General features: G+C 39.8%; 1 protein-coding gene across 4 annotated transcripts; it reads right to left on the reverse strand.

Moving 5' to 3' along the window:
• Positions 1-1,168: 1,168 nt before the first annotated feature.
• LOC5504408 lies at positions 1,169-10,941 on the reverse strand. Of its 4 annotated transcripts, none has more exons than XM_032372717.2 (13): positions 10,530-10,941; positions 7,495-7,583; positions 7,148-7,226; positions 6,605-6,673; positions 5,987-6,134; positions 5,324-5,558; positions 4,986-5,060; positions 4,667-4,872; positions 3,951-4,397; positions 3,403-3,727; positions 2,675-2,812; positions 2,418-2,519; positions 1,169-1,841 (listed from the first exon to the last, which is right to left on the reverse strand). In XM_032372717.2, exons 1-13 carry the CDS (start codon positions 10,679-10,681, stop codon positions 1,678-1,680), a joined length of 2,229 nt encoding a protein of 742 aa, XP_032228608.2. In that variant the 5' UTR covers positions 10,682-10,941; the 3' UTR covers positions 1,169-1,677. The 4 variants fall into 4 exon arrangements, with proteins under 4 accessions (XP_032228608.2, XP_032228611.2, XP_001625315.3 ...); XM_032372720.2 differs by lacking the exon at positions 10,530-10,941 and adding an exon at positions 7,916-8,599; XM_001625265.3 differs by lacking the exon at positions 10,530-10,941 and adding an exon at positions 7,683-7,909.
• Positions 10,942-12,589: the final 1,648 nt, after the last annotated feature.

A 12,589-nucleotide genomic window follows, 5' to 3' on the forward strand; every position in this document is an offset into this window, starting at 1 on the left:
TGACAGTGCTTACAATGCTTAATAACAATACACTCAAGGGGGCACTTGATTTTGTGCCTTCCGCTCCAGTATAACTAGTGGAAATTCAATAAATAAAGTCTTCGGTCTTCTTAGCATCCGCTCCTGGTCCAGCTATTGGCACAGTGACACTAGGGGCGGCTGCTTAGCAGTTACTAGGATACTTGGAGACGTGTTTTTGGGTTCAAATAAGAAAAAAAACAATATACTTATTCTTTTCCTAGAATGGAAAACAATACAATATATAGTATATCGCTTTTATTATAACAGCCGAGTCTCACTCTAGTGTATTAACATTTTATTTTATTTTTATCATAAAACTAATCTATTCAAAAAATAACATCATTATCTATTTTATCCAATGTTAAGAGCATCCAAAACAAATATATGATATATTTTTAAAAAGAAAAAAAAAGTAATATTAATAGGTGAAAGCTTGTTGTGGTTTTCCTTCTCGAATAAACATCCTTAAAATGTTGTTTTCATTTCACTTATCTTGTCGGTTTTTTTACCTTAAAATTTTTCTGTTTCATGTATAAGCTGCAAAAAGCAGTGTTCTTGGAAATCAAAATTCTCAATTGAATGGTAAATATGGTGTTACTCCAAAAAAAAACTTAATATGCTATGTTAGAGGACTGGATAGATATACCGTTAGAGTATAAAATTCGATAATTTGCGACCTACCATGTCAACTATTGATGTTATTTAACTGATAAATTAGCCGGCTTTACAATAAGGTTTATTCGGGAATCAATCGTTTTCGGGGTTTCCAAAGAAATCCGGAATAGCTACTTATACATGAGCTTCAAATGAGCGAATAACAAACTGGCGCTTTTATTCAAAAGTCCCACTTTAAAAGACATCTAGAGGCAAAACGCACCCAATGCGCGCAAACGTGCGGTTCATAGTGCAAATATAATACAAATGAGATACAAGTATAAAGCAAGCTGAGCTTACTCGTCTGGGTTCCCTGTGGCACGTGGAAAGTTTCAAAGTCAAAAAGGTGCCCAAGAGTTTCTTGCAACTTGTGAAACTCTACAGTATAGTGACGTCATAACCGACGAGAACAAACGTGCCCCAGGGCGCACTGGCACTCAAATATTTAGCTACGCACAAGGACGCACTGACGCTCGCAAATTTAGCTACGCACAACATTTCAAACTAGTTTTTATTGATGGGAAGATATGAGGAGAGAATGATTTATAATTTTATCAAAAGGTCATAAATGTCTGATGTGGAGATTCCTTGCTTGTATTCAGGTGAGAATACTACCAATTGTTCCTTTTTTTTCTTAGAACGTGTCCTTTTCAAAGAAACCCAAATTGCGAGAATTGTTTTCACGCCAAAAGCCAAAGAACCGCACTAAAGAAACATCAACTCCGCGGATATACTTAATGATCTATAAGCCCAAAACTCCCATTTTGAGACTTACCCTAGAAAGTTAAGAAATTCTTGGCTTGGGACGTGCGTGAAATAAACCTTTGTAATCTTTGTGACCTTCTATTGCTATTTTTATTTACATCGAAACGGGTTCTATTTCGTAAAATTTTCATATTTACACTCCAATTTAAATTCCTATGTACAATTGAATTCTCGGCTTTCTGCACTATGGAGGCATCTCTTTGCTCGCATTGAATTGTGAGCTTATCATATTTGCAGTCACATCCAGTGCATTCTCGGCATGTAAATGGTGCGGCACGATAAGGGCCTGTGAAAAGCCGAGCCCAGTCTCTCTCGTCCTGACCTCAGCATCTGCAGTCGTTGCTCAGCGGATAGCCGAGTTAGTGGTAAACCGCTGTTGAGATTTGTCATCTCCCGTAACGCTGAATTTTCAAAAGAAATGGAATGAATAAGAACAAGAAACGTGTGGTAAACATAAACGATACCAGGAAGCATAACGACATAAGCAAGCTAAGCAAAAACATGTGCCAGTCAACATAAACATAACGACATAAGCAAGCATAAGCAAAATAAGGCATGTCAACATAAGCATAACGACATAAGCAAGATAAGCAAAATAAGGCATGTCAACATAAGCATAACGACATAAGCAAGATAAGCAAAATAAGGCATGTCAACATAAGCATAACGATATAAGCAAGATAAGCAAAATAAGGCATGTCAACATAAGCATAACGTCATAAGCAAGCTTAAGCAAAATTAGGCATGTGTAAGTCAACATAAGCGAGAGAACGAACAGGCGTCTCAACACGCCTTTTTATGCTGAGCTTATCGCAATGCTTAGGTCTAAGTCACGCGACAACCAGAATAATCTCTTTTATCATTTCTATCTTATCACAACTTTTCATAAAGCATAAAATAAAAATATGTACAATCAAAAGTGTGAAAACAATAATATTCGTTTATGAGTTGCTGCCTGGCAATTCATTCATAACTACCTGCTTTGGGGAAGAATTCTCTGTGACATTTGATCCACCTGAAAACAACGTCACTCATGGCTTGTAAGGATATCCCAGAATGCTCTAGCGGCCACTCAAGTTCTGGTGATAAAGAATGACAGTTATTTAGAAACACGTGACACAGTGAAGATCCCGTATGCTTAAAACCTGTTACTACTCATCTAAGATCGTCTAAGAAATAGATGAACTAAAAACATTCTGAATTTTGAAATTTTGAATGCAACAGAACTTTCTACCTGTGTAGACTTTTCTCCAGATGTCCAGTCTCTCACTATGAGCGCGGACAGACGCCGCCACAGGGAACACCTTACTGGCAACCAGGCTACTTCCCCAGAAGTTCCAGAACTCTCTGATGACAGACCCTAGTATTCCTCCTGAAAAAAACCCATTATAATCATGACAAGGCTCATACAAATGTGAAAGTAGTATGGTCTCACCTCACCTCGCCACACCACAACACTTCACCTCACCAAGTTCATCTAAACTTATAAACTCACACCAGCACACCACACAACACAACACCAGAAAATTCCATACCATACCACACCACATCTTAACACGCACTACCACCACAACGCAAGAATACACCACAAATCACCAGAAACCACCAGACCATACCACATAACTAAACACACACCACCACAGTTTACTTTACTTTATCTTTCTCACCTCAACTCACCACACCTCATCTCACCTCACCTCTCCTCGCCTTACCTCGCCTCACCTCGCCTCACCTCACCTCACCTCACCTCACCTCACCTCACCTCACCTCACCTCACCTCACCTCACCTCACCTCACCTCACCTCACCTCACCTCACCTCACCTCACCTCACCTCACCTCACCTCACCTCACCTCACCTCACCTCACCTCACCTCACCTCATCTCACCTCACCTCACCCCACCTCGCCTCACCTCACCTCGGCTCACCCCACCTCGTCTCGCCTCGCCTCGCCTCACCTCACCTGAAAGTAAACAGTCGGCGCTGACAAACTCTTGTACGCTGCACTTGTCCGAGGTCAACCTCTTCATCGTGTCGCCAAATTTCATTGTAAGTAGGGGATCCTGCAGACGGGAAAGGATCTCGCGTCTGCACAGCTCGAAGTGCGACTCATAGCTCTGCATTGAACTGGTGACTTTCTCGCGAAGCATTTTGTACAAAGAACTGACGCTTTTGTATTGGAAAACGCGGAGCAGGGTCTGGACTTGGGAATTGATGATCATATTGACGATGGCCTCGATGGCGAGTTGGGCCTGTTCAGGCGTGAAGTCATGAATCACCATCTGCCACTAAATTGAGATAATTGCATTGTTAAAATGATAGGTGTGGCGTAGCTTGACATACAAGGATTTATTAGTTTTCTTTCGATTTTTCTAGTGGCATCGAAACTTTGCTTCTCCTTTCCCTTCAAAATAAGGAAAATGCTCTTCCACCTTAACCTCCCCATCTATCTTCATCAACCCTCCCCTCCCCCTCCCTCCCCTCCCCTTAACTTGTCCCTTTCTACAATACCTTGGGGGAGAAGATCTCTTCTCTCGGTGATGAGCACAGCCTCGCCATCGTCTTCATATGCTGCACAATCCCTTCACGGGTACCCTGTTTATACAGAGTTGCCATGACAACAGGCCAACCGCTGACCTCGTGGCATATGATCCGGGTCTCAAGCAAATTGAATCCCGGTGTCACGTCCTTGAAGGTCTGACAAAGCAGGTACAGTCTACCGTAAGGGGCGATAGGGGACTGCTCGTGAGAGAGCAGAGCTCGCTGTATTAAATGTTCGGTCTCAGGTAGAGTTACACACACGTATTGGTCTTCTTCGTCTATTGAGAAGCCGCGCAGCAACTCGCTAGCGTGAGACAAAGAAGATGATAGTTTTTGGACTGGGAGGAATCGGTCCGGATGCTTTCGCTTGCGTCCTCTGCGGGTACCCTGAGGAGGCTTGGTGGCGGACGTTGCTCCCTACATAAAAGACAACAAAAACATGTTCTATGTCCTCTGTAAGAGACTACACTAATTTGACGAAGTCAGTTATGGATCAAGGGCACTTTGATGACATTCCCTTAAGACAGAAATTAGAAAAGATATATTTGAGAACCTCAGGTTTTATCCTCTCAGACTAGTTCTTTTTTCTTCGAAAAATTTTAGCTCCGCCCCTAAAGCTAACAATGTCTCACTGCAACACTTTTCTGAGGGGGGGGGGGGGGGGGGCTAGGTCAAGTCTTGCTCACCTCTGCCTCAGATGCCCCTCTCTCTTCAGGTTCATCGCTATTGGTCCCTTCCTCCTTGGAGCTCAGGTGACGTGTGCGATTAGCGCTCCTGTCTGGCGTGGCCCTACGTGCCTGAGGCCGGAAGTGGTCATGTGTTCCTTTGGACTCGAAGTAGATGCCGTCATCCTGATGGACCCAGAAATGCGTCACGGGGTAGCCATTGTTACCTAGCAACCGACAGACAAGTCGTCACTATAGTCATCAACAACACATCAACAACAACAACACATTATACATTCTCCGATTTGAGAAAAAAAGGTTACCCAAGTTAAGTGTTTACCTGTGCATTTCCTGTGAGAGAGAATTCCAGAGCAAGATGCGTTTGGACAATTTTGACCGATTTGCCTTTCTCGCACTGTAAACAATGAAAAGGACACGGATGTGAGCGTTAAATGCTGTCACTCAAATAACGTCATTACCGTATCAAACCTAAGATGATGATATAACCGTATGCAAGTCTCAGATGACGTCATTATCGTATACATGTTTAAGATGACGTCATTTCCCTTTACATGATTAAGACGTCATTACCATAAGCAAAATATGGCGTCATTACCATATGAACATATGCAAAAGGTGTCGTCATTACCGTACGCAAGTCTGAGATGACGTCATTACCTTTATCTGATATCGCGGGTCGGACGACAATCTTGAGTCCATTGGGTAGCGTGCAGTCCTTGCTACACAGGAGCACGCCAACACACGTCTTCTTCAGCACGTACTTGTTGTGGTTATTGGTGTACTTCATGGCCCAGCCGCTAATGTGCGCCTGCGCTTCACGGGAGTACGCTGAGTAGCGCAACTTGCAGGAGCCGTCAATCCACTCGTTGAACTCGTCAAACTCGTCCACAGCCTGAGTGGTGGATATCATTATAAGTGGTGAATATCAATACAACGAGCGGGGAATATCAATACAACGAGCGAGTAATATCAACATAAGGGGTGAATATCAATACAACGAGCGGGGAATATCAACGCAAGTGGTGAATATGAATACAACAAGCGGGAAATATGAACATAAGGGGTAAATATCAATGCTATGAGCGGGGAATATCAACAAAAGTGGTGAATGTTCATACAACGAGCCGGGCATATCGACGCAAAGAGCAAATATCAATGCAACGAGCGTGGAATATTAACGCAAGTGGTAAATATATTAATACAGCGAGCGGGAAATATCGACGCTAGTAGGGAATATTACCGCAAGAAGGGAATATACACACTGAACAATACTTGGTGTTACTCGCCCCTAGTACAACTCGCTGTATAAGTGTAACTCACCCTCTGTACTGAGAGACTGGGGTCATGTATCGGCCTAATGGGAGTGTCCGCTGTCTGGTGTATGAAGGCGTACTGCTGGTAAATGGGACTGAACACCTGAGCCAGGGCAGGAGGCCTGGTCGCCGAGTTACTGTACCACACTGGTGGCCTGAAAAACATGATATCAAACAAAGATAAGTCTAAAGCAATTGGGGTGAATCTTAGACTACAGGACATGTAAACAAGCAAGCGAAAAGCTGTTTAATCGAGCCCCTTCCACATGTATTATTTTGCTCTGGAACGATATATTACCTGGGTAGCAATAAACACTTGTTTTCAAGACTTTCTATAACAATATCTATTTGTCTTCTGATTTAGTAGTTTGTTCTTGATTTTGTTGGGTCCTTGGTCATGGGTGAGCCTGCCGTCCAAGCAGTTAAGCCCGGGCTTAGCTATACTTTTGTTCAATCTCTTTAAAAAGTGAATAAAAGTGTACTGAAACACTCCCAAATAATAATGCGTAAAAGAAGCCTGAAAATGACCCAGGACCCTATTGTTTATTTCCTCTTTACTAACTTGGTTTCTAAGGCTTTTTTGATTTTATGTTAGGAATTGGATGAAACTTTTCTCGTTACTTACGCAAGTTTCGGACTTTTCTGCGTCGCCATCGCCAATTTCTCCTTTTCCTCTGGTGTCGCTTGTGAACTTCTGAAGTGTAGCGAATAAGACGAAAACTTAATAATTGTTGGATAAGGTGGTAATACCATTTTTATCATTGGTATCTGAGATTTTTTCAACAAAATGTATGTTTTTCTCAAGCCAAATCTTTAGTAGTATCCATGAGCTTGTAAAACTGTAGACTTCTAGCGATCTGTGTACATCAGGAGCGTTTTTAATTCCATGTTTACCAGTATTTTACTTGTTGTTCAGAGGGGTATTTTTACCTCTGGTGTTGGCCCGACCTTATGCTTGCATGTTCCCTATTTTTCAAGTACAGGACCCTAAATACCCATTACGCTAATGGCCATTACAGCGCACCCAGCTATAGCCTATATCCTTAACAATGACTTCAAATATCCTTTTAATGTACAACTAATGCTTTGATGTGCACTTGACTTGGCAATAAAACCCGGAGACTTTTAAATTTCAAGCAACGTTTGGCGGGAAACAAAGCACTCTCACCTACTAGATGTCGTGATGATCGAAGCCAAAGCAGAGTTGAACTTGTTCAGAATCTCCCCGCCATTAATGCGGATCGGTCCTACACAAAATAAAATTTCATAACATACCACAATAGAATATTTCGCCAGTACTGCGATTTATTAATAGAGTAATTTACGGTGCTAAAACACAAAGGGTCATTTGCTAATGGGTGATAATTTCGTTTGCGGCTCATAATTCACGTTGTAGTATTCTACAAACTAACACGTAATTAATACTTATTTCATTTGCTGTGTAGTCATATCAATAAAGAACATTTTATGATGATGGAGTACCCTTTAAATACTATATAAAAATGGTTTTCTTACGTTCTGTGCTGGGTGTTGATTCGTCTAAAGTTTCGCTGTCGCTTAGCTGCTCTTCTTTTATTGTTACTTCGCTCATCTTCGGTGCTATCCTGAAAAAATATCCCGCAACTCTTTTAGAAGGGATTAATAATCCAATAAATTGTATTATCTAAAATAAAATTGAGCGCATTGAAGAATCTGAGACATACCTGGGTGGCCCTTTAATGTACGTTAAAATGACGCTAACTTAAAAAGGGTTGTGCACTTTATAAGGTGTTAATCAATTGTACAAAAACCCTAGTTACACGCCTATTAACTGTTAAAAGTCTGTTTGTGCTAAGGAAATTAATTAAACAAAGGATAATCAGTGAATTGCTTATCGGGAAGCTAAAAATTAGAAGAAATGCCTATATCGACCGAATATGCTCTCCTTTAAACTCACAAAGAATGCTTTTCGGCACAGAAACCAGAAGAAGAAGCAAGCAAAGGCATTAAACGGGCTTATGGCAGATTCATGCCTTTCTTATAAGGAAGCATTGGTAGATGATATTAGTTGTGTCTTATAGCGCGCTTGTGAGATAGCGATCTCTAGCAGGCCTGCACATTGAGGCGATGTTCCCATACTTATATTCAAAATCTTTGCAAGGATTTGCTCATCTTTATCTTCGCCCCCGATATCTGCTAACTGATAACTGTATCCCTTCCTAATTCCCCGCCGAGTTATTAACGAAAATAAATTAAACTCACTCGTGATTGAGTCGCTCAACGGGAGAAATGAAAACATACCGGGTGAAAGAAACTTTGATTTTATTCATGCTTCGCGAAAATGTGCCTGCCGGCGTCTTAAGAGGGATGTTAAGTAATTTTAAGTGCATTTTATGAATATATTTAAAAGGAAATACAAAGAACTTTTGCTTTTCGACGCCCATTTCATAACCGAATTCTTTCTGCTATACCTGGGCGTATTGGCAAAATTAAGACATTATCCTGATAAAAAAAATCCATTCTTTCATTAATAATATTGATATTTGTTTCTTAGAAACTCTACTTCTTTTAAAGAATGCACAGGTTTTTTTTCTCTGAATTCTGTGCTAATAGCGTAATAGTCTTTTCTAGCTTTTGTGCACATGAAATCAATTATCTTTCGGTCGATTCAGTAAAAAATATCTCCCTTTTGAAAATCCTTTTTTTTAAATACTGGACCTGTTGAAAAACCATCGCATATGAAAATAGCTTTTATAATTGTATAACATTTGTACCTCAAGCAGTAAAAAGAAGCAACCCGCATATTGTTTTATGAACAGCTTAGAGTTGACATCTTGTGAAAAAGTTGCCCGAAAATTCCTCAAAAATCAAGAAAAAGGACGAGAAGTAGTGTTTCGCACGCCCGCTTGCCTCTAAACTAATATAACCGTTGCCGTTTAGCTCAAATTAACTTGTTTACCAGGCGCCATATCTGCTTATCTTTTCATTTACATATACATGTACTAGTTCTTAACAAGAAAGCGCCGAGTTTTTGTCGGATTTGGCTGGAAGCCTTTCCTTGGCGCGAATTATTCATGTGCTGTCTTCGCACTCACATCAAAACGCGGGAAACACACCGGCAACACAGCTTGTCAAAAGTCTTGAGATCCTCATTTTCTCTATTTTCCGCTCTCAGCCGGAAATTTGCGGGTATTTATTTGGTTATTGATCTCTTACCATGGAGATCTTCCCTCTGGACACTATTTATATTAAAAGTGAGCTGTTCTCGTTGCTTGGTAGTTTTACCCCGAAAATGTTTTTCTTTTCGTTTCTTTCCTTTTTTTTTTTACTTAAAACTCAGCCTCGATAGAATATTTCTATCGATTAAGAAAGAAAAAAGCGGTATTTTTGCTTTTGTGAAATAGCTATACATTCGGCTTTGATAAACGAGAAAAATCTACCTTACAGCGGTTCCTTATTTCTAATTATAGTAAACATCAATAAGAATTTTTTTTATTGGAAAAGATGGTATAGAGCTGTGATAAATGGATTTTGGTGTGCTTTTATCCGTGTGTTTGAAGTTGTTTGTTAGCAGTTAGAAGTATCGTCCCGTGTGCACTAAACACCGTTTATTAATTGAGAGTTCAAAAAGCCGGGATGGATTTCGAGAGCTTGCAAGGGCGACAAGACTTGAGTGAAGTGTAGAAAATGGCATAGAGCCCTTGTAAGCTCCCGGTCTTACAGGGATCTTAGCTACACACAAATGCTCATTCGCTTTACGTCTTTAATACCATATTTATTTAAATTTTTTATAAGCATTTCTTCCAACATTCGCGTTTTGTTTTTAAACAAAATCCATTGATTTTGCGGGAGTTAGTAGGAATTGAAATTTATTTCATTTGTACAAAATAAAATAGAAAATATACAGAAAAATATCAGAATTATTTTTTCCAAGTTAATTACTATTTCAGTAAAAAAGATTTTATTTATTTCCGGAAATCAAACTCATTTACCAATTTATTTTTCAATACTCTCGCCTCTGAGAAAAATTGTCATAAATCGGAGATTTTTTATCGTTTTACGAAAGAGTAAGAAAACTTTTCTGTTAACTAATATTGAAAGGATGACTGTGATCCTCCCTACCTCAAGGAGTGGTATAAAATGTCCCACTGTAAAAAATCGTTTGTCTTTTAAAGACGAGCCTTGTGTTTCCACGTGCGGCTCGACTATCGTCCCTTAGTTGTAAGCACACAACTAAACAACTATTATTTTTGCATAACAGGCATAAAAACGTTAACAAAACATGCTCCGGGCAACAAACCACTCAGGCCACACCAAGGTTACTAACGCGAAATTCCTAGACCCGTTTTTAAATCTCTTTGAAAAATAACCCGGTCATGAAAATAAAATCCTCAAAAAGAGCAAGTCACCATAAAATTATCATTTAAAACCCGTGTTTTTTGTTGTTATTGCGCCTCATACCCTGCTGGTAGAAATAAATAAAAAAAATACCATAACAATGTTTTGATTTTAGGAGAAGTCTGCGGGTCCATGCTAATAATAAGTAGTTAGTGAAAGAAATAAAAACTTACCGCCAAGCTGTATCGATGAGGGTATCGTCGCTTGCCTTGATGATGAGACGGGTCGAGGTTGCTTGCTTGCCTAAGAGCTTCTTGGGCCCTACAAAGTGCGCACAGCGTTTTTTGAGCCTGTAGCCCTGTACAATGATGGGAACCTCCTCCATGGCGACATGTGCGACCGCCGATTCACCTGCACTCAGATCAAACACAAAACAATCCCCCTGTCACGTGACCGACTTCAAAATATCCAATTCTGACAATTGTGATGTTTGCTGAGATTCAGCCGCCGATAACGAGGATACAAGCTCTATATTAACTTCAAATAATCGCTTGTTGATACGCTAAGGTGTTAACGCTTTGTCCCACGCAAAAAAGTAGTTTTCTTATAAGAAAAAAAGGCATCGCGTTCTCGAAAACGGTCGAAATGTTGTTTTTTGCCCGAAAGGGTACCGGGATTATTCTGAATGGGGGATCCTTACGAAATCGCAGCTAAAATTGAACTACACAAATGAGAAATCATAGGAAATCAATTAGTGCGTGGGAAAAGCGCAGATGGTAGAGTTAGCTCACACAATACGAGAAAATGTGAACTAATAGCTCAGTGATAACTAGGTATTTATCAAAAATGATCGTAATTCAAACATTCTAACAAAGCAGAACAAGGAAAAGCGCTTAGACTAAAGATAGAGGGTTGTAACTTCAAATGAACGCAAATAACTATTGTTTTAATCTAAAAAACAAACTCTGCCGTTTAGCGTCTCAAGCTTGTATGTTCTTTTGTCAATCGCGAGCGTTAGAGTGTTTCGAGTTCCCTTCAAGATGGGCGCTTTGTAAAACGTTGAATTTCTTAGTGTTTGACTACAAACAATCGTTCATTACGTAAAACAGGTATCGCCTTCAGATAGTTCCGATAAATGGCTGTTTTGGTTGTATTTATCGCTCAAAAGTGCGAAAACAGCGGAGTTGGTTCACTAGACACAATAGAGAAAATATCTTTCTGGATAAAGCGATTTCACGGCTTGAGCCGTGGACTGTTATCCGTTGGCGCTAATCTTTGTCTTGCTGGTAATTTTTGCCGGCTATTATCCCTCGCATTACCTTTGCTAATGAGCAGTAAGTGAAAAATTAGAATAATGACCATTTTAGCGGGACGTGGGCATCTTGACTTAGTTCCTTGACGACTTAACGCGAGACTTAAAAACTCCTGAGCGCTTGCCTTTCGTTTTACAATAGATTCCGATCCCCATTCGGTTTTCTATTCATCGCTCAAAGTGATTATTTTAAGTTGAGGTTTGTTTTGTAAAAATTATAGTTTTTTTTTTACCACCTTTTAGGGGAAGAATTTCAAGGGTTTTTTAATTGTTATTTTTTTCCGTATGATTAAATAATTTATTTCTTGTTTACGATTTCCAATAATATAGATAAGGTTGAAGCTCAAAAAAAAGGGATTCTTATAAAAAATACCTATCTCTTGCTACGTTTTTGTGATTTTGTTCAAGACTTTGATAAAAAGTTAATCCGATAATTCACAATAGTAGAAAATTTGATCTTGTTGTATGCGAGTTTGTAGATTAGAGTCTGTGGTAGTTCTCATAAAAATCAACAACCATGTAGAAAAAAAGACCAATATCTTGACGATTCTGTGATCCGGTCTGAACGATACATTTCGCTATCAAGCCTGGATAAGCCAGACTTTTCTTGCCTTAGATAGTACGGATAACAGCTGTAATTAGCGCCTCGTCTCGATTTTTCCTGGGTGGAAGTTGCGCGAGAGGTGTATTTTTATTTTATTTCGCCTTGAGCTCAGAAGAAATTAATAACTTTAAGCTATTTCCTCAACTAGCGAAAAGTATTTTCGAAGATCATTACATGGTCTACAATCAAATCGATCTAAATCGTTTTTAGAAGTCACAAAAAAATATATCAGGGTTAAATCTGCCTGAAGGAAACGGAAAAAACGTTTTCGGAGATCTGTAGGGTTCTCTCCGAGTTATCCGAGAAAAATGATGGAAAGAAGTAGAACAAAACGAGCAAAATCATTCAAAGCCAACCAAGTTAGAAGGAACGAAGCT

This window comes from Nematostella vectensis, chromosome 11 (assembly GCF_932526225.1).
Source record: "Nematostella vectensis chromosome 11, jaNemVect1.1, whole genome shotgun sequence".
In the NCBI taxonomy this organism is placed as follows: domain Eukaryota; kingdom Metazoa; phylum Cnidaria; class Anthozoa; order Actiniaria; family Edwardsiidae; genus Nematostella; species Nematostella vectensis.